Source organism: Pseudochaenichthys georgianus, chromosome 4 (assembly GCF_902827115.2).
Source record: "Pseudochaenichthys georgianus chromosome 4, fPseGeo1.2, whole genome shotgun sequence".
NCBI classification, from domain to species: Eukaryota; Metazoa; Chordata; class Actinopteri; order Perciformes; family Channichthyidae; genus Pseudochaenichthys; species Pseudochaenichthys georgianus.
Window position 1 is genome coordinate 10331630 of NC_047506.1, and position 26764 is coordinate 10358393.

General features: G+C 43.2%; 1 protein-coding gene across 4 annotated transcripts in view; it reads left to right on the top strand.

Annotated features, from left to right (window-relative positions):
• The window catches only part of dab1a (DAB adaptor protein 1a), a 42725-nt gene that overhangs the window by 10347 nt on the left and 5614 nt on the right, over window positions 1-26764 (top strand). Inside the window, exons 4-11 of one of the 4 annotated variants that reach the window (XM_071202859.1) lie at window positions 9561-9700; window positions 10880-10978; window positions 16136-16267; window positions 19634-19753; window positions 20186-20224; window positions 20665-20727; window positions 22158-22211; window positions 26041-26184. In XM_071202859.1, the coding sequence (XP_071058960.1) occupies window positions 9561-9700; window positions 10880-10978; window positions 16136-16267; window positions 19634-19753; window positions 20186-20224; window positions 20665-20727; window positions 22158-22211; window positions 26041-26184 (791 nt within the window). The remainder of the gene's footprint in view (window positions 1-9560; window positions 9701-10879; window positions 10979-16135; window positions 16268-19633; window positions 19754-20185; window positions 20225-20664; window positions 20728-22157; window positions 22212-26040; window positions 26185-26764) is intronic. The other 3 variants (XM_034081989.2, XM_034081992.2, XM_034081991.2) reach the window with 3 other exon arrangements.

Consider the following 26764-nt stretch of genomic DNA (forward strand, 5'->3'; position numbering starts at 1 on the left):
ACAACAACGACACTTTATGGCAGATAGTGGCACACACTTTCCAAACATGGCTTTTCCAGCACTACAACTACATTTAGAGATAACTGCCTCCACTCTGTCCTCTCCTCCTATCTTCTGCCCTTCTCTCCCATCCGTTTATTTCAGGAAAACTAGTGATCTGTCCATCCCGCTACTCTTTCACAAGTCTTTGCTCTCACCGTACGCATCTATTTATCCACCCTCTTTTTTCAGCACTTTGATCATTTTCTTGGGAAGGTAAGGGTGGTGAGACGTGTTCAATGTATCTCCCAGGAAGGGAAATCATTCCCCTCAGAAAACCTGCATCATTTTTCTGTGCTGCTGATGCTCCAATGACACACTCTTCTGCCCCTGTTCCAGCTTTTAAACATAAACACACCGAATACGCATTAAAAAAATATATCAGTGATAGCCTTTTATTTGGTTTCCTGAGTCATGTGTGTGTGTGTGTGTGTGTGTGTGTGTGTGTGTGTGTGTGTGTGTGTGTGTGTGTGTGTACTCTGTGATCCTCTCAGTATGTTCAGCTTAGTCCTCTCCTGCACACTAGTTGGTGTGGCCGCAGCATCACTAACTACAGTCTCCATAGCAACAGTTTGCTCCCTGCTCATAATTTGCACAAAAGAAAATGTCCCAATGTCCCACACAGGCTCTAATACAGGCGGATACTCTCACCCTGCTGTGTGGCTGAAGGACTGTGTGTTGAAAGGACCTTTCTCATCCATAAGATGTGGACAGGATGCTGTTTTCTATTTCAGTTTTCCGACAACACACAAGCAAAGCACCCTGTCAGAGCTTATCAAAGCACATCAGTACTAAGAGTTATAGCAAGTTCTGTATTGTTAAATAATATTGCATAACACCATTTATTTAATTTATGGAGGTGTTATTATTAGTTGTTATTTAACTTCCATGTAGTGCCCTTTATCACAGTGGGGCTCGAGACTAACTGAGTTTTGGACACCGTAAACTCACATACTATATGTATGATATCAGTATTGTATATACAACATATTTTTGTCCTGTTAATACTACATTGTGAACAACAAATACATGTTGAAATCTAAAATGTAGTACTATTGTGTGTTTGGCAAGGTTTCTTTTGCGAGAACGGTGGTTTGTTTTATTTTTGTTTTATATTTGAAGCGGTATCTAATTTATATTGAGACTAGTGGAATTTCACTGGTATTAGATTGACTACTTAATGTTTGGTACTGTGGCATCTCTAATCTCTTTACTGTAACTCTTCTCAAAATGGAGTACAGACGTGTGTTACATGTATTTTTGCGTGTGAAGATAGTAGGTAATACAGTGAGGAAACAGGAAAGAGTTAGAGACACAGACACACATTCTGGCAGATGGCAGAGTCTCCTCTTCCCTTTCATGCTCTGTGATGTTCCTCAGCCCCCCTTTGCTCTGACCCTCTCTTCCAGGACCCCGGCTGAGAGAATGAAGGGAAGAGGTTCATTACGCAAGATGAGACACAGAAAGACAGAGAGGGGAAGGACAACAACTTCAAGTGGTTCCATATTTTGGAAGAGATGACAGACATGAGAGAGGGCTTTGTTCTGGCACGCTTGCCTCGGCATGAAAGGAGGACTGGTGTGATTTGAGGAGTTACCTATGTTTCCTAATGCTTTGAGCGAAGGGCCTCTAGTGTTTGAGGGTCCCCCACGCAGACACACAGGCACACCTCCTGTTCCCACAGAACTGGGGATTTAGGAAACAAATAAAAATACATTTTTCAGTTAGAAGTGTTTTTAAGTGTTTGAACGGACTTAATAGTTAGTTTGTGTGTGTATGTGTGAATGTATTCAGGTTAGCGACTTACAGATAAACGACAAGGATTTTTTTTTTTACTTTCTCTGATAAAAGAACGTTTTTTGGTGGAAGCTCACTATTCAGGGCTCAGAAAACTTGCTCTTCTTTTGCTGCACTATATGGACATTTGTGTGTGTGTGTGTGTGTGCGTGCGTGCATGTGTGTGTGTGTGTGTGTGTGTGCGCAAATCGTTTTCACACACACACACACACACACACACACACACACACACACACACACACACACACACACACACACACACACACACACACACACGCTCAGGGTCAACCGACAGTGCAGTCAATGGGGGGAACCGCTTCAGCATTGCATGACAGGATGCTAGCGGCTTGTTTACACAGCCCACTCTCTGATAGCCTGTCAGAGCCCAGAACACACACAGCTGCACCCACAAACACAACACATGCACAATGACACACACTAAATGCACACACACACACACACACACACACACACACACACACACACACACACACACACACACACACACACACACACACACACACACACACACACACACACACACACACACACACACACACACACACACACACACACACACACACACACACACACACACACACACACACACACACACACACAGTAAGGATGCTTCCTCGCAGGCCATGTTTCTCTTCGTTAGTGAGACCAATTACCTTGTAATTAAAGCCAGGGCGGGAAACAAGCTTTAGCACCCAGAGTCCTACACAGACAGAGGGATGCATGCTGGGAGGAGGAGAGAGAGAGTTCACACGACTGAGAAATGCCTCATGGTGGCTCACCTATTGTTGGATTTTATTAAATGGAGAAAATAAAAAAAGATAAGAGAAAATGAACGGGAACGAGACTATGATTAAATCCACTTATTCTTACATGCTGGGTTCTTATGCATGTTTTGTGTGAATAAGATGAAATCCATTTCCTCAGATAAAAACATGATGATGTGAATAGCAGTGGATATCAACTCCTAAAAACACAGCGTTGGACATACAGTGAATTCTATTTCATTTTGCAACATCACCCGGGTTTATTTTGCTCATAAAATCCAGAAGCATGTCTTGGTGAAAAACAGCTTTGCCACTGAGAATACAACCATGCTGAAGTACAGAGGCTCAGAGCAGGGAGTTGTGCTGGTTTGCCCTCGGTGCAGTATGAAAAGCTTCAAGCATTCCCTAAAATTCTTCTTCACTGCATACAAGTAAGTGAGAAATGGAATTATCTCTTGACATGATTCTCTGTCTGCACACAAAAGCCTCAGTGGGTTTGTAACTGGATACAGAGATCTCTGCCAAAAAAATAACAAGGAAAAAGTCGGCCAGGCCCATGGCGAGTGTGTGCGTATCTGAGACGGCTCAATAAAGCAAAATCGGTGCTAGGGCTGGGGGACATAGTTTAAAGAATAACATCTCAATATGTGTATCTTTACTAAAGGGTAATAGGCCAATGATTTCTGCCAAACCAGAATTTTATAAATTCAATATTTCTGCACAGCGCTGCACGATTTGTGACTCTCTTGCAAATAATCCCCCTTTGAAATAAACAAAGCAGATTTTCAATAACCAAATAAATTCAGTACATCTACAAAAGAAAATAGTTGTTTTGCTGTTTCTTCAAAAATACATTTAAAGCTGCATTGATGAGAATATGGCCAACTTTAAATCTGTGAGAAGAAACTTTAAAAGTTGTAACCCTCATGATGTAAAGTTAAACCATTCTAAGACACTTCAAGTTTAGCTGTACTGACTTCAACACTGCAGAGTAATCCATAGAGGCTAGAATTAGCGAGCCTTGCACTAAACAATAAGATCATAGGCACAATGTATTCAAGAGGGCATTACATAAAAGCCCTAAAGAGGTATAAGAGTAAGACTGACAGGAACCACTTTCAAACACAAAATGTCTTTTTGAAGAAGTTGTATTTTACTTTCAATACAAAAGGTAAACATAGCATAAAGACAGCAAGTTTACCTTTTATTCTCTTGACCTACAGAATGACAAAAAGTGCCTTTGTTGTCAAATCCTAAAAACGATATCTTCGAGGAGTGTTTCTTCCCCTAACTCCCATACAAGTCAAGGTGACTTTGACGTTGGCTGTGGTGTTGGGGGTAATGGGACACTGTGTCGTGTCTGTCCCTGACATATTTTTCAGCGCTAATGTTTTTCTGCCGGCGAGGGTAGCTGTGGATGCCTCAGGACGTCACACACGCGTGCACACACACTCTCACACCGCTCAGGTCTCTGGCTCTGCTGCTGTCATCCAGGTCAGAGCGGTGGGGAGATGCAAGAAGTAGCACTGGAGAGAGAGACAACATGTAAAAAAACACACCACTATAAGTCTTGCGTTCCTTGGTTCATCTCGAAAGCCATCTTTCTTTATGAACTAGTTCAAAAGAAGCATCTTTATTTTGTCTGTGTTTTCACAGCAGTCATGTTGCAAATAAGACAGAAATAAGACATCCCAGACAGTACTCATTTATGTGATGAGTGGCAACAGTACTTTGTAATCTCATTTTAAACCAGACGTTTCACTTCAGCAACCACCGCTATGTGTTTGTAAGATGCACATATGCGTATACTCAGTGAAGTGTGAGCTTTTGTGTGCCAAATCAATCACCCGGAATTTAGCATGAGCAGAAGGGGGAAACTTGTTGTTTTCTTGGCACCTGCTGTTTGTGGGTTTAACAGAGTCTGTGTGAGAGTATGAGTGAGAGCTTCATCCAAAACAAGCCTCTGATAGGTAACGAGAACACACGCACACATTCGGCAGCACGGTTTTGAAGCAGGATTAATTGGAAATGAACTGCTGGGTTCCCTCATGTGCTGTTGAGTGTTTGTTGGGAACCATCCCAGCTGTAGTTAAGAGCCTCTGGGTGCTTCTTCACCTGAAGCACAGACAACAAGCTACTCCCTTTTCTAGCTGCTGCACACAATACAGGCTGGAAATAAGCAGTGGCGTCAGCTTTTGTGCCACATTTCAGAGGAACATGTGCCATCCGACCTCTGCAGCTCATCCAGAATGCAGCGGCTCGTCTGGTCTTCAACCTTCCTACATTCTCCCACACCACGCCGCTCCTCTGCTCCCTTCACTGGCTTCCGGTAACTGCTAGAATCCACTTCAAGACACTGGTACTTGCGTACCATGCTGCGAATGGATCTGGCCCTTCCTACATCCAGGACATGGTTAAACCGTACACCCCAGCACGTGCACTCCGCTCTGCATCAACCAAACGACTCGCTGCACCCGCACTGCGAAGGGGACCCAAGTTCCCATCAGCAGAAACACGTGGGTTTGCTATCCTGGCTCCAAAATGGTGGAATGAGCTCCCCATTGACATCAGGACGGCAGATAGCTTACACACCTTCCGGCGCAGACTGAAAACTCATCTCTTTCTACTCCACTTCGAGCAATAGAACTATTAACAAAGCACTTATATACTAATAAAGGACTGGCTTACCTAAAGCCAGTTGAGTAGCACTTGAAATGTTTTTGCTCTATGAAGCCTGATGTACTTATATGATTCTGTTTGGTCGAACGCACTTATTGTAAGTCGCTTTGGATAAAAGCGTCAGCTAAATGCAATGTAATGTAATGTAATGAATATTAGATTGTTCAAAGACATCAGTAACCAAAACATTGAAAAAATCAGAAAGAGTCCATCTTTCTTCTACATATAGAGCTGCTAAATCTCATCATTATTACCCAGTGGCCTCAATCTAACCGCCCTATTCTCTATTTTCTAATTGTCTTGGTTTCTGATTCTGGGCTCGATTACTCAAACTGTCTGTTGAAAAGGATAAACACATATCGATTTATATCATTATTTCAATATGTATGTAATCTAAATGTAACCCGACCACAGGTGAAGAGTCTTGCAGAGACAAAAAGGGGGGAGGGCTTTTTTGATGGAGAAGAGGGTAGAAGGGGAACTTGTTGGTGGAGAGTGATGGAGGGGCACACATGAGCCAGGTGCTTACAAAGGCCAGGGGCGATGCTAGGGGCTTCCCTCCAGGACGAGCGGTACTGTACCAGCAGTCACCTGCCATCTATCACCTGTGTGTGTGTGTGTGTGTGTGTGTGTGTGTGTGTGTGTGTAGTGTGTGTGTGTGTGTGTGTGTGTGTGTGTGTGTCTGAATGTGTGTGTACGAGAGAAGAGAGGGGGGGGGTTCTGCCTGTCATAATGCTCTAATCCTGAGTGACATTTATCCAATGGAGGCTTCGCTCATTCATCCATCCATCACGTTCTATTCCTCCTTTCAATCCTTTGCTCTGCGCTTTATGTCTTTCCCTCCCTCTCTGCTTGTTGCTTCAGACAGACAGTCAAACCAACCCTGCATACCAAGTACTTACACACACACACACACACACACACACACACACACACACACACACACACACACACACACACACACACACACACACACACACACACACACACACACACACACACACACACACACACACACACTGAAATTACAACTCCGGCGTAGCATTGTAGATGTGGTTTTACATTTTGAGTTGTACAGATGTGAGTGGGAGTTATGAGCGTGTGTGTGTGTGTGTGTGTGTGTGTGTGTGTGTGTGTGTGTTCGTCAGCCATGACAGATGCAATGGGAGATGCTTTCATTAGTTGTGTTTGAAGCTCAGTGGGGTCACAGCAGTAACAGACATGTATTTACAGCACACTGAAAGCCCCCCCAGCTGACACATGCACACACTCACCAGGAGGTCTTTCATGCGACAAGCTCCCAAAAGGTAATAATATAAAACACTCAGCAGGAGAAGTAACCCCGGACCCCTTCTACCCTTTTCTCTCTTTCCTCCCCTCTTGGCCTTTCTCTGTGTTGCTCTCCCTCCGTGTGCTAAGTATAGCAGCAGTAATGGTGATGGATGCAGATGGAGGGAGCAGGTCTTAAATGTCAAACTCAAATGAAAACCAGTGTTCCACTGAGACAAAAGCAGCTGGACACATCCAGTTATTTAACACTTGTACACTTACAAGCAACCACTCACAGATGAGCTTCTGCACTGCCCCAGACTATGTTGAAATGAAAGAAATGGACGCTCAGACCAGTGCAAACTAATTTGAACTAAATTATATTCTTAGAGAATATCATAGTTACTCTTGTAAGCAGTCAAAAGGATGCAAACGATGTTCTATACAGTTTGAGTAGCAGCATTACCGGCATGTTAGTGGTTCATTACGCAGGGTGGGTCATAAGATAAGATCATTGGGAAATGTTTGCGTTGCAACAGCAAAAAAACAAGACATTACACTTAAGTAGAAATTAAAGAGTAAAAAACAATACTAGAATTTAAACATCTCAAAACAGAATTAAAGGAGCATTAAAATGTGGAAAATATACGGCTGACCGTGAAGACATCTATAAACTCTGACAATCATCAGAGATGCTGAGCCTGCTTGTCTATGTGTGTTCTCACCTATGCTAATTACAAACCAGGGCCCCGCTCTCGGGGGGGGGGGGGGCCTATCACTCCCTATCACTCCCTATCACTCCCCTATCACTCCCCTATCACTCCCTATCACTCCCCTATCACTCCCTATCACTCCCCTATCACTACCTTTATAGATACTGTATTTTTACGTTAGTGAGCCGGATCATTTGGCTCGGCTCCCTTAAAGTGCCGGCTCTTTCGGCTCCCAAACGGCTCTTCATGTTACCACAGTTTACCATGGAGCCTCAGTTTCGCTGCTGCGAGGCTCTGGTGCTCGCAGCTCACGCGCGTGCTCCACTAGCACCGCTCATCGCGTCCAAATCGCGTACGTTCCGTGTTGCCCTGTAGCAGGCATCGCCGATGTCGGGGAAACGATCAGCAATACTCTTAAAATAATCCCACCAGACTCCTTTGCCGCTCCAACAGAGGAATGTCCTTGTCCTTTTTCCTTTTCGTTATTTCAAGCGATAAAAACTCTCGATCTTCTCTCGAATTATTAATATTGTTGGACGCCCTCGGCTCGGGTTCAGGGCGTCCCGAGCTGAATAAGGGCATCAAATGACGTCAAGACGCCCCCTGGCGGAAACGCTGGCTCATCCGCACCACATTAACGGGTGAGTCAGTGTGTGGGTTTTTTTATCAATGGAGAACAACAGAGTGTTTATTCTACTCTGCACATTTTTCACAAAGTTGCTATATCAGGTCTTTACAGGGCCAGGCTATTAATGCAAGGGCAAACCCAGCATGAGAATCCTTTTATTTATCCGATAATGATGAGGCTGTTTGTAGCCTTAAATGTCTTCAAACAATGTCCAGCCCCTAGAATCTCGCCTAAGTGTGATTTAATTGAGATGATGCAAATAAATCATTTAAAAAATGGGCATGCTTGTGTTTTTATGTGTGGGCCAGAAGACAAAGCCGAGGGAGGTGGGAGATTAGTGTCGGACAAAGGTGATTCAGTGGAGCCATACAGTCTAACGCGATGCTTTGTCTGTGGTTAAACGGCTCATGTTCTACTATACTGCAATACTGTAGGGACTCTGCATGAATGAAGAGAGTGTGAAAGAATGAAGAGAGGAGGAGTAGGACCTCTCCATCACTCCGACTATGACCTTCCAAGAGTCACGCTGCTATAGAGTACAGAACTAATGCCTCAATATATTATGGGAATATGCTGCATTATCATTATGCCTCTCCTTCTCACTATCACTCTCCCAGTCTTTCTCTCAAACTCTGAAACGCAATGCAAAGACACACACACATATGTCACACATTCAGGAGTGTTTCTCCTATACAATATTTGATGATGAAATATTTGCGCACTGCAGGTTGGAGAAACATAGAGAAACAGAACAGGAGAAAAATGGAGAGTAGCTGGTCGATTATGGCAAAAATCATAATCTCGATTATTTGGGTCAATAATTGATATCACGATTATTAAAAACGATTATTATTATTATAGAATTTTTTTTTTGACAGTACGTTTTTAACAGTTGATTACCCTGAACTTTAAGTATAACTCAACTGAAAAACCAAAAAGAAAGAAAAAAAATTATAATTTTTTTCTAATAATAATTTTTTTTTAAAATCGTTTTATTTCGATTACGTTGTTTTCGTAATCGTTGCAAGCCATAATCGTAATTGCGATTAAAATACAATTAATTGAGCAGCCCTAATGGAGAGAGCAAGTGAGTTGAGCCTTGTGAGCGACTATTCTTCCTCTCTGCTCTGTATTGTATGTGAAGCAGTAGTATAGTCACTTCAGGAGATAACATATAGACTTCCTGGACAAGAGCAAGGTCAACACAGACGCCATAGCGACACTCACTAATGCATGTGCACAATGCCCACAATCTTGCACACAATAGAGGGCGAGCAGCGAGGGAGCACCGAGGGAGATAAGAGCAAAATGTCACCACATTATTTTTCAGGAGAAATAGCCGGAGAGGAGAGCAGTCACATTTTTAACTCTAATCCCGCCAAATGTTCATTGATTCGTGTGTCATGGTGATGGATGCCATTCATACGATACCAGAGTTCAATGCCTCCGATCCAGAATAACAAGAAGTTGCTACCATCAGTAGCTTTGACCTGTGCTGTGTTGTTTTTTTGTAAGATTACTGTTGAAGTCTTTCGTGGGCCGTGTGATTGATGATCTCGAGTTAATGGAACTGGTCTGAGTCAGATGGACGTCCTTGACTGGAAGATGTACTGTAGACTTCAGAGTGTGTGTGTGTTTGTGTGTGTGCAGGGCAGGATCGCAGCGAGTCGACTCTCATCAGGCGTTTTAAGGGCGATGGCGTCCGCTACAAGGCCAAGCTCATCGGCCTGGACGAGGTCACTGCCGCCCGTGGAGACAAACTCTGCCAGGACTCGATGATGAAGCTCAAGGTAAGGAGGGTCTCTTTCCTCTTCTCTTTTCTCTCTGTTGATGTGTCGTAAATTAAAAAAACGTACCTGCTCTTTGAAGTTACTGCATAAAGCTTGCTTCTATAGATCTAAGTAGGGAAAATAGATGAAAAGGAGGATGCTAGGATGGGGAAGTACAAAGTAGCTGTATGAATAAGAAGGGGATCGTTGTGAATGTGTCCTCTGCAAGAACAGGAGAAATAAGCCATTTATTTATGCCTTTATAATACATTAAATCCTAACAAAGAAGCTGTTATATATATTATTACTGTAAGTTGCAGATGGAGAACACTTTTCTTTATTACACGGACCTTACAGTGAATACAAAATGTTTCTTATTTTTACACAAATGAATGCTGAGAGAAAACAGTCAGTGTGTCGAGCGCCCTATTCATTATTAATCGTCCTTTATCACACGGGATCATCGCACGGCAGGAGATATTCCAATAGAGAAAATTGCATTTACCTTTTGTTTATATGTAGTGAAAACTCTATCCAGCCGGGGTGTAGAAGGGTGAGGAGAGGAGAGACAGCCCATTGATCAAACAGCTTCCCTCCTCCTCATTTATTCAGACAGGAAATCCATCAACTCTTTTTCTCTGATCTCCCCACCTCTTCTTTCAAACTGCTCCTCCCTCTTCTCGCCCGACTCTCAATTGTCTGATCTCGCTCCTTTCTTTTCTTCTGCTTTTGTGACTCCCCTATGCAAATAAGGTCGGGGTGGATGTTTGAGGGAGTGCCACCCTTAGATACACTTGTCGAGTTATAAATCAGTTATGTTGTCGTCCATTGTTGCAATTTACCTTTTCGCTGTACCTGCCTTTTCCGCTATTATTGATTTCCTACAATGCTTCTCAGCAGGTAAGGTTTTGCATTCACCTGAACAGAGCAACCATAGCTTGATACTAGATAAGACATATTTGGTGGATGTTTGTGTTCCACCTTAAATATCTTGTATAGCTTTCAAAGATTTAAATGGGCTATTCTTACTTCTGTGGATCGGGGAATGATATCACTTCCTCTTTGGTGATTTCCTTCAACTGGCAGTTATTGGACAGTTAAAGAAATATCCATTTATGGGCTTACATTCCCATTCATTAAAGTCATATGTTTCTGTCCTGCTTCTAACATTGTTTCTTCTTGATGTGTGTGTGTCCTCAGGGTGTAGCAGCAGGAGCGCGCTCTAAAGGAGACCACAAACAGAAGGTGTTTCTGACCATCTCCTTTGGAGGGATCAAGATCTTTGATGAGAAGTCAGGGGTAAGCTCAGAAGCGTGTGTGTGTGTGTGCGTGTGTGTGTGTGTGTGTGTGTGTGTGTGTGTGTGTGTGTGTGTGTGTGTGTGTGTGTGTGTGTGTGTGTGTGTGTGTGTGTGTGTGTGTGTGTGTCCTCTGTAATGAGGCATCTCCATGAGAGGGAGGGGCCCCTGGGGAAATCATGAGGCCCTAATTGAAACCCTGAGAACAAGGCCTCCGTAGATGAGAGAACATGGCTATCCTATTGTGTGCCTCTCTGAAAACAGCGACAACACTGGTTCTGGATTACGCCTCAGGATTATACATGTTATAATCTCACATCGCTGCTTTTGTGCTTGACCGACTGTCTATGTACGATTTGATGTCCAACCTTTTTTACATTTTTGTAATCACTCTTAGCCCTGGATCTGCAAGACTTCTACTGAAGAGAGGCACCTGAATGATCCAAATAACCCCCACAAAAAGCAACATAGTTTATCTGTATTTCACTGGTGTAGAGATGTATAGACAAGTCTGGCACTCATGGGACCATTCGTAGATAAGGACACTCTATGGACAGCTTAACCGTGAAGTCAGCTGTTAAATACCAGAGAGAGTATGCATGCATCTCAGGGGAAAGTCGCCATTAGAGCGCAGTGATTTCTTTCTCAAGGATCCTCTGACAGTTATTGTCCAGGTTCGATTCCCCAACTGGCCTTATCTGTCATAATATCCTTGAGCAGGAAATATAACGCCTACATTTCCCAGGACACTTAGCGCTGTGGCTGGAGGACAGCCTCATTGAAGGGGCCATTTCACCATCATTTGTGTTCATAATAGAAAAGTCAGATTCAATCCCAGAAACTCCTGGAAATATGAGAAACTCAATTTGCTCACTGCAGACCACTCAGAGCAGCTGGGCATGTTACATTTGATATGTTTGGCAGCTGGAGTGAAATTGTTAAAACATAATAGACGGTATGTGGAAGAGGGATATTGTTGTTAAAGGATACAGGGGTAGGATTTGGGAATTTGGCAAAAAGGTGACAATCAAGTTATTTTAGCCCAGAAGGTGGTGTTTTAATGTATTTTAAAATGTATTGAATATTATTATTTAAAATCTCTGCGAACCAGGAAGGGCACTTTGTGGCTTAATTTCAAATGTGAGTAAATAATAATACAAAGCATTATGAAAAAACATAATAAAGCATTTTCATCTGCTCTTCCTACTCCTCCTGGCCCTCCACACACACACCTTGCTGTTGTGTGTGTGAAGTGAACCCAGTGGTAATTTATAAATGATGGGTATCAGGCAGGCAGGACAGTAACCAGTGGCCTCCCACATGGCAGCCATATTGCCTTCTGCCAAACTCATCCCTCAGCAGTCCAATCCCTCTTTTTTTATAACCCTCATTCCTCTCCGTCTCATTCCCCTTCCTGATGCTTCAAACCCTATACGGTGAAAGATTGAGAGGGATAAAGAGAAGCAACCAGAGATAGATTGAGTCAAAGAGGATACCGTGTAGAAGTGAAGAAACAAGAAAAAGAGAAGGTGAGAAGAAACAAGAATGTGAAAAAGACGGATGAAGGGAGGATGAGAGGGAGGGACAAAGACAGACTGAGACAAAGTTAGAGGGATAGGTAGAGAATCAGTGAACATATGTCAAAGTAAAGCTGTCTATAGAGAGACTTTGTCCTCTGTCTCCACACATTAATATTAACTATAGAGATATGCTGTCCTTACTATCAGGCCTTCAACCACTTCTAATGGTTTGGGACGGGGGGAGAGGGGGAGTCGGAGGGAGAGAGAATGACTGCTGAGGTTCAGGGTTCTTGACAGTCTCGTTCCCCTCCTGTGCATCAGTCAGCCAGATGGGCGGATGTATGTATGGGTGAGAGAATGGATGGATGGCCTCTCTGTTGGAGGAGGGAAGGTCGTGCAGGATGGAGGGAGGTGGTGCTTGAGATGGAGGAGAAGAAGAGGGGAGACATTAATCTGGCAGAGGGCAGACCGGCATGTCTCTCTCTTTCTCTGCCAGCCTCTCTCCACACGCATACACACATTAAGACACAAGCACACTACACACTTCAGCCCTTTTTGTCTCACAAGAGTGAAGGGCTGAGCTCGCCAGCCTGCCGCGCCCTCGGAGATGAAATCAGAAAGATCAAATTAGTTGAGTTCAGCCAGCGCAAAGGACTATGTGTAAAATAAAAAGTAGCTTGAATGAAAGCAATGTAGAAAGTATGCCAGACAGAGACATGGAAACAACACAGACGAGGTAAGAGCCAGAAAAACTGGTGATTCCTTCCAGTCTATTCCATAGGTCCACATTGGGTCCTATCTGAGGGGATCAACTGAGGGTCAAGCTTGACTGGATGAACATTGGGTTACATTTGTATAATGTATGTCTAAAGTAGAGGTACTATCGGGGAACAAAGGAAGTAAGACTAAGTAAGACTAAGTAAGGGCAATTTCTCAAAAAAGCAAGGAAAAATGTGTGAAAAGTGTTTGTTTAGGTGGGGCACTTTTTTCCAGCTAAGCACCTTACTATGTGTGTGCTTTTTTCCAGCTGAGCACCTTACTATGTGTGTGTTCAGCTTTCTGGTCACAACTCTGGGTCAAACTGTTAGATTTTAAATCAGGATTCATTCCAGGGTAGGAACAGTTGATCTTATGTGCATGCGCCTTTCTGTCGGTGACTGACAAAGAGCTCTCTTAGTTAATGCTAAATGCAAATCTCAGGCCTCTCCCGGTTGGAGACTGGACAGCGTCTTGTGTCTCTGGGGTCTCCCCTTCAGGAGGGCCATGTGAAGAGCTGTGAAGAGGGAGAGAAGGACAGTAGCTGCTGCTTCTCCTGCCCACTTCCAGCGTCAGGGAATATCTTGGTTTTGTTCTTCTGAAGGGCAAACCGCTCAAACTCAGAAACACCGACACTGTGTGAGAGAGAGAGAGAGAGAGAGAGAGAGAGAGAGAGAGAAAGAGAAAGAGAAAAAAAAATAAAAATAGAGTACACAGTCAGTATTGGGCTTTTCGATAAACCCCACTTCCCCAGAGAATACATCTGTTTAAGCGACTTTGAGCGCCATCTGATAGTTGATGCTGCCAGACATGTCGGCTCCTGCAGCGGCCAGCCTCCTGGCATTTAATCGTACTGTTGTGTCCGAAACTTACCAAGACTGACCCAACAAAAACATTTAGATTACGTTTGTAAAAAAAACTGCCTCGTTATTAAGAGATCTAAGTAGACAGTGTTGTGCCAATGAACAGCTCAGTGGTGTTGACAGTGTAAAGGTAGCAACAAGAGTAAGCAAGTTACAAAATCAGCAGTGTTGTTTGAGTGCTGTCTAAGATTGCTTATATTTATTTTTCAATTAAATTAAGTACAGTTTCATCTGGTTTTAGAGTCTGTGTGCATGACATTAATGGAAGCTCAATTAGGAAAAGTCCAAAGGCAAAAGCCATTTCTAACAGTGCATTGCCAATTAGAAAATGAGGGTTCATACGGAGTCCATTTTTCAGTTTCATCATTAATGTCACATGGTTATGTTCTCTTCTATTTGAGGGTTAGGAGATTTATGGGTAAACTAACGGCATAAAAAGCCAGTACCACTTCTCCTCTACACAGCAACGTGAAAGACCAGGTGCATCCCCTTCATGGTTTCCTCTATCAAGTTCCTTGTCAAACACTTTCATGGATGTTAAATCTGTGTATCAACACATATGGTAGCATCGGCCTCCCCTGACAAACTAGCTACTGACTGTAAGCATATGCAAATTGCGTCTACTCTCTTAGAAGATTTGGCTACCAAGACGAAGAGCAATTGAATTCTCGTTCTCATCTGTGAATCAGAGTCTCTCTCTGTCACCTCGGCACCCACCCAGAGATAATTCAATAACCTCTGCAAGTGAACCCTGTGTGTGTGTGTGTGTGTGTGTGTGTGTGTGTGTGTGTGTGTGTGTGTGTGTGTGTGTGTGTGTGTGTGTGTGTGTGTGTGTGTGTGTGTGTGTGTGTGTGTGTGTGTGTGTGTGTGTGTGTGTGTGTGTGTGTGTGTGTGTGTGTGTGTGTGTGTGTTTGTGCGTGCGTGTTTGCGTGCGTGCGCGTGAGTGAGCTTTCATTTTCAGGTCAATCAGAGGTGATAATAATAGTCATTACTCTAATTATTAAATTTAGAAGACATGACTCCTACAATGATTATCTATTTCTTCTTGAGTCTGGAATAGCTTCAAAGAGAGCCGATGTGTGTGTTGAGCCTCTGATGTATAGAGCTGCAGCATCCACTGAAGGGCTACTGGGTCATTATGGTGACTGTGTGTCTCTGCTCCCAGCATGCAGTTGGCCTAGACAATAACAACAAAGCAGACATTTAGTGTGACGTAACAGGGGGCTATTGCACATTAAGTTGTGACTGGGTTTGTGTGTGTGATTGTGTGTGTTGTGCGTAGGGGCACAGATGAAGTGATCAAGTCGACAGCTTGCCGAGCTGTGATTGTCACTGATCCCCCCCCCTGTCCTCGGGAAAACAGTGCCATCTGCCACGGGCAATGCCAGCTTGGCACTCTCCACCCAGGCTAAACTAGAGAGGGCAGAGGAGCTCCAACAGTTTAATATCAGTTGGTCTCCTTGTCAGGGTGGTTGTCTCTGTGTGTGCACTTGGGGGAGTTTGAATGTGGGGTCTTGTTCTGATTCCCACAGATTTTTGGAAAAGTGCACAAGGAGAATTATTCTGTCAGTTTTTGTAATTTTGTTAGTTAAATAATAATAATAATAATAATAATAATTAACTTTTTGATATTAGTTTGTATACCTGAAAGTTAATTCAATCAATTAATCAATCAATGTCATTCACGATTTGTTATTCGCAAAACATTATTTCCATTAAGTGATTTCCCTGGTTCCAAGGGTAGCAAATATTAATACTTGAGAAACATGCTGGTTTTTTTTTCAAACATTTTCAAACAGATTTTAAATGTATTTGGTTGTTATAAATATTGGGACAACTGTTGGAGAATACAATCTGAGAATTCCTGAATGAAGTCATTATATCGGTAAGAAAGCTGCAGCTCATTGGCATGATGTTGTACATGTTAGATCCACAGTAATATCACCTGGGTAATGCTTCAACCAGCCCATACGGCTCTGTCTACATGATGTATTAAACATTCTGTGTCATGCCTCGCTTCAGGTCCTCCAGCATCATCATGCGGTCCATGAGATCTCCTACATTGCCAAGGACATCACGGACCACCGAGCCTTTGGCTACGTCTGCGGGAAGGAAGGGAACCACCGCTTCGTAGCTATCAAGACCGCACAGTCGGTAAGTGTCTGTGTGTACACAGCTGTGTGTGCATGTGGCACCATACACCCGATGTGTGTAGGTTAGTGCATGATTCACCTGGGTCTTTTTTCAATCGCACAAACCTCTTGACATTTAGACAAGGACCCTTGAACATGGTCTCATGTCCCGTTGTGCTTTTCATCAAACAACAACTACTCTCTGGAGCTCTAGGTGTGTGTGTTAGTTCTATGTGTGTATGGAGTGTTCACATTCAGTCCTGCTGCAACATACTCTTTATGATATTGAGCACGCCTCTTGGACCTGTTATGGTTGTTGTTGTTGCTGTTGTTGTTGTATCTATGTGCCTGGCTTGTTTAGTCTGGATCCAGCTGGCTCACTCTGCAGCCATATTGATTTCCCATAGTGAGTCGATGAGGGTTTGAGTGTGTGTCACCAGCTCTAATGGCATATCCATCCTCCCAGGGCCATGAAGCGTGGCTCCCTGACTTAGATACACACACACAGTCACACACAGCAGCCAGACCTGCACGCAATCCCAATGCTACCATGACGAACAGCAAAGCATGAGGCCGAGCTCTCATCAGTCGTTTACATTACATGTGGCTGAGGAAAGGTTACGGTTATATTTTACTCACATGTTCAGGTTTTGAACCCGCCATCCCTCGCACTCAGACCATTAGCTGTGGAGCGTACAATGAGAGGCGTGCAGACCCGGAGCTTATGGCTGAGGCTGTAATTGGAAAGTAACCACTTTGATGTGAATTAACAAAGCGTCTCTGTCCTCAAAAAGGCTAAGACTTGAGGTTGCTCCGGAAAGGCCAATTTAGGGGTACATTCGAAAGTAATTGGCTTACCACTCCACCCAAAGTCTCAGCGTAAGAAGGACGTGTTTTATTAAGCAAGTTTTAGTGGAGATGGAAGCACACTAATTGAGTTAGAAGGGCTTTCATAGACTCTGAGTTCATCACTGTCTTTGTTATAACTTTTTTAGAAGAGTTACAATTGTAATTAATAATAATAGATATTTTTGTGAGGAAATCAACCTTGTATCTAATTTGTTGAAAGGGTACATTTGAAAGACTACTAGGTTTTTTGTATTCAACTTCTGGCTCCTGGAGTTATTAGATATTTTCTTTTGATCTCTTTCAAACATTTACAACAAAACTACCACCAGGAGCAAATCATGAAAGCAACCACAAAAGAGAAAATAATGTTGTGCTAATCATCGGCGAGTCTGGCTTCCTCTGCACAATGTTCTGCTGCTTTATAACAAAACGCTTTATATTTCACTGCTAATGGAAAAGTTAAGCCAATACATTTGACCTTTTGTAAAATAGAATATGCAAAGTGCACGGTACATTGTACATTTCTGGGTACATGTTGTTGTTTATTGGGTGCTGTACTTCTATTTTAGTTAAGTGGCCGCAAACAAATTTGACTCCGGGATTCAACAATTTCAGATAAATACATTTCGCTCAGGTATATTGCACAACACTGTTCTGTTCACTTTAAATGTTTCTCCCTCTTGTGTTACTGGTATCATTGCTGCGATCGCTTATTCTTTCTCTCGCCGTATATTTAGGCCCAATGTTTCGAGATTGTTTTTGCAAATGGAGGAAATCACTTGGTGAATTTGATTTAGATGAGGCAGCTGGAGGAAAGTTCAATAACATTTAAATAATTAATAAATTCAGTGACAAGATATCTACCAGATGTCATTTTGAGTAAAGTGTGAATGTGTTGCGTTAATATTCAGGGGGATTTTTATTTTAACCAAAACTACTGATCAGTGAAGATTTTAAATGAACACTGTCTCCTCTTACCTCGAAGTCATTACACAGAGAGAGTGGAAATGAATGAGGAACAGAATGCTGAAGGAGATGGAAATTAGAGCATGTGTTTTCAAAGGCATAGAGGATCTGAGTCTGACAGCGACACTATGTTCCCTGTTGGCTCAGCGTGAGCCGCCGTTCACCCCAGTGTGTCTGTCAAGAGCAATATGCGGCTGAGCACATCGTGCAGGAAGACGACACTAAAATAGAACTATTTCCATGCTAGGCAGAGTTCAGTCTGTTAACTCTCGGTGCACTTCGGGGAACCCAGAGTCAATAATTGATAAGATCTAAAACATTGTTTTACTTTAAGACATTTTTCTGTGACAATACATCTAAGTTGTGAAGCAGGTTTGTTGTCAGTACTTTTGCTCCCCTGACAAGAAGTGGAAATATAAGACAAGATGCCTCGAGAGAAATAGTAGAATATTCAGGGATGTGTCCTCGTCTTCCCAATCACAGGATGTACAGTAAGAGACAAGGATGTTCTTTTTATTTTCCTTTCAGTTTTCTTTTTCATTTCCTTAAGGTGTATATTTTAATTTGAAGTTTAGAACATTAATAAACTAAAAGTACAGTAGTTATAATTTATTTGATCATTTTCATGAGGATTAGTATTTAAGAAGAACAGACTTTTAATGTATTTGTTTCTAGTGTTTTACTACACTTTACTCTGTGGATTGTACCTGGATTGAAACATGTGGATTACAAAGTAAATATTCTTTCCTCATCTAAATCGACTGCATCGAATGCACACATGTATGACTAACAGCTAAAACATTTTAGCCGTTACATAGAAAGTGCTATTTATTTAGAAATAGTCTGGGACGTCCATTCTCTGAGTGTAGTAACGTTCAGTTCTTACAAGAATGAGTCAATGTTTACCAATCACAGGGGCACAAAGATCAATTAGTCAAAAAAGACAATGTAATCATTATAGAGAGCTTTAAAACAAACTAATTGCAGAACTGACACGAGTGTAAAATACTTTTAGCTGCCACTTATTTTTCAGCTTGTGGCCTAATGGAATAATCCATAATGGGCTTGAGCTATCATCAAACCAATCCAGTATCTCTGACTCATCCTGCCCAAGCACACGCTCAGACCCTAGAAAGCACTGACATATTACATCTTAAAGATCTGTTCCGTTTGGGGCCTTTTGCCACAGGTGGGAAGATAAGTCGTCTAGAAGCACAGTTCTGAGAAATAATAATGGTGATAATGTTTTTTGACCGGTGTTGACAGTAGTTTTTACCCAGAAATGTGCACTTTGATATCCCAAAGCAGCCCTCCGCATAGCCCTGTGCCGTTGTCGTGGTATCACTGCAAAATGAATTAGGAGATTATGCTCATATTGGTCTGGCCATGGCCTTAATCTCCTGCCATGATGTAGTGCAGGGTTAGTAAACATTACTCGCCACATATAACTAGAATAAGCAGGCATGGTTGCAATTCGTGAGTTCTGATCAATGCTATGTTTATTGTGTGTGTGTGTGTGTGTGTGTGTGTGTGTGTTAATGGGAAGGTGCATAATGTGTCCTTATCCTCCCAGGCTGAGCCGGTGATCCTGGACCTGCGGGACTTGTTCCAGCTCATCTATGAGATAAAGCAGAGAGAGGAGATGGAGAAGAAGGCCCAGAAAGACAAGCAGTGCGAGCAGGCGGTCTACCAGGTGCTTATGCAAACTCACTGTTAGAAGCGTTGTCTCCCCTGTTTAACCTTATACCTTAATCATTTAACATAAGTGTGACGAGCTCCACCTGAGAGCCTCTTGACGGACAAGTCAAGTCAGACTTGAAAACGCTTCAAAGCGAGCGAAGGACACACGGAGCACCCACTTTCAGGTTTCATCAGTGGCACCATCTGCCCATTGTGCTTAGTTCACCTTCCTCTGTTCTGCCTTCTTTGCATCTCCTGTTTAATTCCTCCTTATCTCTCTGACGGTCTCTTTCTCTCTGATGATTATCTGAATGCTGGGAAGCTGCGATGTCTTGCTGTGCTTTCCGCCTACTCCTTCTACTCCACCGGCTTAACTCTCCGCCTCTTCTGTCTTCTCCCCTCTGCTCCTCTCCTCCCTCAATTTCCTGCCGCCGCTCATCTGCAGACAATACTGGAGGAGGATCTGGAGGACCCGGTCTATCAGGTAACTTTCTGACCAATCACATTGCTGCTGCTGCTGCTGCATTCTATTCAGCTTGCTCTTCTCTGTGTGCACTGTGGGGAGACGGTCCTGTTTGGTTATGGTGTTTGGCGGGTTAGACCTCTACAGATGTTTTTGAGTCCAGATGTGGACTCAAAACCAGTAGGAGATCTTCCAATGATGTGCGACCATGGGTCTTATGTGTCTGTGTGCATGTCTGCCAGTCGGGGTGCATGATAAGCTGAAAGATGTATTACTTTTCTGCTTCGGGAATCCTTGCTACTTATATTTTCCCCGTCAACTTCCTTTTAATGAGAGCCTATTGACAATGCTGTTTGACTAATCACCTCTGCAATTTCACCACCTTTCTCTCAATTTCTTTATCTTCCAATTTCTCTCCTGCCTCTTGTTTTCCTCTCCTCCCTCTGCTGCTGACGTTGTAGTACATTGTGTTTGAGGCGGGACACGAGCCCATCCGTGACCAATCAGAAGAGAGCATTTATCAGGTACTCACAAGCTTGTCTGCTTGTGTCTCAGTTATATTTGTATCATCGTGTGATCAGCTGTGGTTTAGCCACACACAACAAGAAGCTCTTTGAAGTGTTTAAACAAAGAGATGTAATCTTACATTTGCTTGCTACTAGGTACTAGACACATCCCTCTTTAATGGGATGGATATTTTGTGGGCTGCTCATAAACTTAATGGCTGCTTATTTTCACTCGTAAAAATGTACATAGGTGAAATAAAAGACGGTTTGAATCTGAGGCAACAACTCGCTCCCGCTCTCTAAGGGCCACGACAAGCCTTTCCTTGGGGGCACTCCACGTGGGTAGACCTCCAAGGGCTGAGGAGGGGGAGGGTACCCTGTGTGTGGAGGTTATTCCTGGCCTGCGTGTAAGGCAGACCCCTCCTCTTTTTCTCTCCTCCCCTTTTTCCATTCCAAAGGAGATGAAAGAAAGCGGGGGAAAGAAAGATTAATCACCAGCCTCTCGTTTGATCTTTAAATAAAATGGATTGAAAATAGACGGAGTACTGGCGCGTGCACAAACACCAACAGAAGATTGCACACACACACACACACACACACACACACACACACACACACACACACACACACACACACACACACACACACACACACACACACACACACACACACACACACATCAGGCATAAGAAACATGAGCCTCAGCCAGCCTCTAGCCACAGAGGAACTAATGTATGAATAAAGATGGAAGCTTCTGGAAATAAACATGTATAAGGCATTGAAAATAAGAGACAGGCTGGGCTAGATAGATATCCGGATACTTAATCAGTGCTATTTTTCATTTACCACACAGTCTGATCAGGACACGTCAAACTAGAGAAGAATAAAACTTTATTTGAAACATGTCCGTGTGGAACAAACAAAGCCATCGAAATCCCAGGTTTCATATATCAGCATATGGCAGTGCTCATTGTATCTTCATTGCACACACTGTCACATCTATCTGCCTGTGTGACATAGAGATATTACATGTCTCCATGTGTGTGACACTCTGAGTTATTACATGTCTGTGGGTGTGATAAGCAGCCTTATCCATTCGTTATTAGGAAGAAAGAGACCATCGCAGCAGGCCGATCGTCTACTGATTAGCTAGTAGATGAGTTCTCACTTCACAGATTTTAATTCTGATTATCCCTGCGCGCACACACACACACACACACACACACACACACACACACACACACACACACACACACACACACACACACACACACACACACACACGCTCTACTAGTGATTGATTCGATTCCCTGGGAGCCAGGTTTCAGGGTGTTGTCTCGGCGTACAGTGTGTCCAAGTGCTGTAACAGTGATGTGTAAAGACTTTTTCATTGTTTGATTAAACCAGAGGTAAGAGGCTCTCTCTGACTGTATTGGTCGATTGTGTAGGTTCCCACCAGTCAGCAGAAGGAAGGGGTCTATGACGTCCCAAAGCGACTCAGAGTGAGTGACCGTGTGTCTGCCCGTGTCCCACCACCCGTCTCAGCCTGCCTCCCCCTCTCAGACAAACCTCTCAGCTGTCCCGCCACAAGTGTTAAGCTTTCTTCCCTTCGTTGCCCTCTCCTTCCTAGAGCCTTGTGAAGCTCTCATTTTGCAGCGATTCTACTTCCTGTTCACCACACAGTGTGTCTTTAAAGTTTCCCTGAGAGGTTTGCCGGGACCCAGTGCTCTTGTGCAGTGTGCTGTGCTCCTCCTCTGCTTGTGCTGCAGCCGTGATGGCTGGTGCCCTTCTCCTTGTGCTCCGTGGTGCCTGCTCCTTCCGGTTAACTGGGATACTGTGTGTGAATGTGTGTGTTGTGTCCTTTGTGCTCGATGAAGCATGCCGGGCTGTGGCTTGCCAGTGGTGAATCCAGTGCAAACCTGCATGACCTTATTCCAGATTGCGCTGAACACACGTTGTGTCACTGTCATCCGTCCTCTTAATGGATATAAATGATGTGTCTGGTGTTAAATGTGCATGGCCTCATATTTTTTTATCTATATATTAGGATGTGCTCATGCATATAAGTAAGAGTGTTTGCAGTGTACATTTTTACCACTTTTGTACTCTAGTGTGTGTGTGTGTGTGTGTGTGTGTGTGTGTGTGTGTGTGTGTGTGTGTGTGTGTGTGTGTGTGTGTGTGTGTGTGTGTGTGTGTGTGTGTGTGTGTGTGTGTGTGTGTGTGTGTGTGTGTGTGTGTTGTTGCCTCACACTGCTGGTGGTTATAATGAAAGATGACCTTGCCCACTGTCACGATGCACTATAATTCAGCTACTCTTTTATCTGCCTATAAAGATGCTAGTTATATTGTTGCCTGATTTAATCCACTAAAATCTCCACACTCCCAATAACCAGGCCCCTGCGCTGTGTGTGTGGTTGTGTTGTTTGTATGTGGATTTGTATGCAAACACTTCATCCCATGTTGTTGGTCTGTAAATCAGTGTTCCCTCAGCCTATCCAGAGCCCACCGTCTCAGCGTGTGTATTCCCTGCAGTGGTTTATTTTATCCTTAAACCGCTAAAACTGGACTCCCCCATGTCACTACTGGCAGTCACAATCCCACTCTTTGAATGTTGGAAGACATGGAATCAGTCTCGCCATTTTCTGGCTGAATATTATCCCCAGCTTTGGTAAGAAGCTTACAGGCGCCATAGTATTTCTGTACTCCCCTCACCCTGCCCACAACACATGCTGCTATTTGGATTGCCTTTGTGTTGGCAGGTGTCTGAACGTGAGCACATCCAATATGTTCCTCTTGTTGTGCAACCAATTGGACTTGTCGTCCATTCTGGTTTTAAATAAAGCAAGTTCAAGTCTTTTCTGCTTCCAAGACAGTCAGAGGGAGTAAAATAAGGATCATAGAGATACACATGGATCATAGAAATGTAAGAATGTAGGTTTGTCTGACAGCTCGTATTGTAATTTAAAGATAATTACATTTAACATAAATCCAGACTCACAGAGGGCATAACACTGCTGCTTCGTATGGGTTTATTCTTTCAAGCGTGTTGCACCACAGTCAGTGATGTTACACATGGTCTTTTCTATGAGAAGTCAAAATGCTACATTCATATCATATTCTTAATTTATGAACCACACAAAGACATTTCTGAAAGCTTAAACGTTTCTTATTTAGTGGAAAGTACTGCCGAAATATTAAAACAAATATTGCTAAAATGGCTAGAAATCTACGTACAAATGTGTTGTATAGCATACACAAGTTAGATATGTCTAAATAATATAAAATGTATGATGCACAACTGTCTTTGGTTGTTGGCACCTTGAAGTGATGCTTGGATGTTTTCTCATCTTTCCTTGTGAGCCAACATGGCGCGAACACAGAGCTAATACCTGTTGTGACATTGGTAGGAGAGGGTCATCGTTTTCTCAGCAGAGGGATTATCAGTGGACAGTGGTGTTAGATGAGATCATTGCTGTGTGTGCACACACTGCAGCGAGGATGAAATGATAGCACTGGCAGAAATGCGACCTCCTGTCTAAAGCAATCTCTTCCGTTGTTTACTTTGTCACCTTCTTAAACGATGACAAATCAATAAAACACGCACACGCTAACACATACACACACACGACAAAGGGCCATTTCAATCTACTGAGCCTTTGACCCTGTAAGAACTAAGAGTGTGTTGAATCAACAGAAGCCCCAGAGTCCACATGAAGAGGGCAGCATAATACCAGCCAAACACACCAACTGAAGTCATCAACTGAAATTAAACTGATGTATTACATTACTTATATATATGAACCATATATGTGCCCTGATTGGCTGAGCCTCCTAGTTTAAATTAAAGTTTCATTTAAATAGCCTCCTAAGTATGATGGGTTATGGGTTTTGCAGAGTGACAGATTGGCCGAGGAAATAACCCAAAGAAAGAGAATCGTCTCCATAGCCAGGTTGTGTTGTTGAGTTGTGTGTTTGTGTTTGTATGTGACCGTTCAGTAGGTTTTTCCACCGTGTGTGATCAGTCAGCCGGTAGGGGATCAGCAAGGTGGCGTTAATTAAAGGGGCTGCGATAATTGTATGCAGAACACATGTGCACAGGTAATTACTGTTTCCCTGGAGATGGGTAATTGATAGGTGGCGGCTGTACTGATAAAGATAAAGGGCTGGGCAAAGAGATGGCGGGAGTGTATAATGGGCACAGAGGGATAATTGGCAGGGCAAGAGAGAGAGAGGGATGGATGCAGAAAGATTGAAAAAAGAAAGCTAGAGAATGGGCAGCAGTACACTGTCGCGTTCAAGGCTAAAAGTAAATAGTATGGGTTTCAAACAAACTTCAGATTCATGTAAACGTTAAGGTTAGGTACATTCGTCAGTTGGATTTGAGTGAACCATTTAAGTCCTGTCAGAATAAAACATCCTGTTGAAAAATAGACAATATTTGCAGAACTGATTAGTGTTTAGCAAGCTGTTATTGTTCTCCAGCGTCAGCTAATGATGACCATACTTCGTGCTTTCATCCAAAGAAAAGGACACACTCAGCAATATTATAGTGCACCAACTCCTCTTGCTTTGCCAGACCAATCTGCACATCATGTGTCCGTGCCAGTGCTGGCGGAGGCTCTGGCAGAACCCATCATCATTCTGCTGTAGCTGAATAAATATTGGAGGTTGTTTGTGCAGTCCGATTTCTCAGCGGCGGTGCAAAATATATGCAAATACGGCAGTATGTTTTTTTTAAGCATAGCTCAGAAGCATGAAGGCTAATGCTAGACCATCTGTTGGCTGCACAGACCTCAGTGTTGCTTTGTATCGTTGGGATTTGTTGCTGATAATAAAAAGAGATTGTAATTCACCTTAATGGACATCGAGCTAGTGATGCCACTGAGAAAGCAAGTGGAAATTAAAATATCTTTCCCAGATATTATTATTACATACTCCTTCCTTTTGCTTTCACATATAACATTTGAGTGAATCCAGCTCCTCTTACTGCCTGCCTGTCAGTCTGTTTCACACTGAGGTTCCAGACACAGGGGAGCAGGCTTCACAGAAACTCAAAGGGGGTTTATACCCCAGCTCAGCGCTGTAGTATAGACTAAAGGTGGGGATGATCTTTAAACCTTTTTTACTCTGGACTTAGGCTCTAAGTTTGGCAAGAAATATATTGCTCTGTGCCTGAATGTGTGTACATGGGTTTGTTGTGTGACTGTATCGCCATTCTATTCCCCTCATCTCACCTCTCACTCATGTCTTGCCACATCTGATTGTATGCAAGAAAACTAATATTCACATTTACATCACACCAGCCATCTAACACTGGGGTTTTGATTGCAGAATGGACATCAAAATACCCCCCACAATCATCATCATCACCATCATCATGTTCACGACCAGCCTCTCCAGCAAGCACAAACTCAACAGCAGCCGCAGCAGGCAGTGGCAGATCTGATAGACTTAGACCTGGGACTGGTGACTCAGGTAAGGCACTATTCCAACATACCGTAACAGAAGCACAGTGCTCTTGTTTGCTCTTGTGAGCAGGGAACCGATCCTTCAGATGATTTCCTGTCTCACAAAACAAGCCACTTTTGTTCCTCTCTGGACACAAGTCACCTCGACTGTTGACCCCCGTCATGTATTGGAAAAAACCATGCAACCTTGCTGTTGCAAAGCAACTATGTTGAGGGAGAAAGTTACATCTGTGAGAGAACAGAAACACTCCAGCAGCTTTAAGCAGAGGTTGTTTGAGGGCAGGTGGACGTAAAGGTCAGAGCGTCTGTCAGGGAGCGAGTGGGGGTCAGCGGACAGCACCTGCAGAGTCAAGCTGCTCACAGTGCATTCATAAAGCATTCATAACCACAGCAGTCTGACCCCACCACCACATTTAAAGAGTACAGGGTCAAAATACTATACTCTGGTAAAAGTAGCAGTACTTATTCAAGTAAAATTGTGGAATGCCCTCCCAAGCCAGCTGAGGACACCACAGACTGTGGAGGCTTTCAAAAAAGGCCTAAAAACGCATCTTTTTAGAATAGCCTTTAACTAGATTTTTAAATCC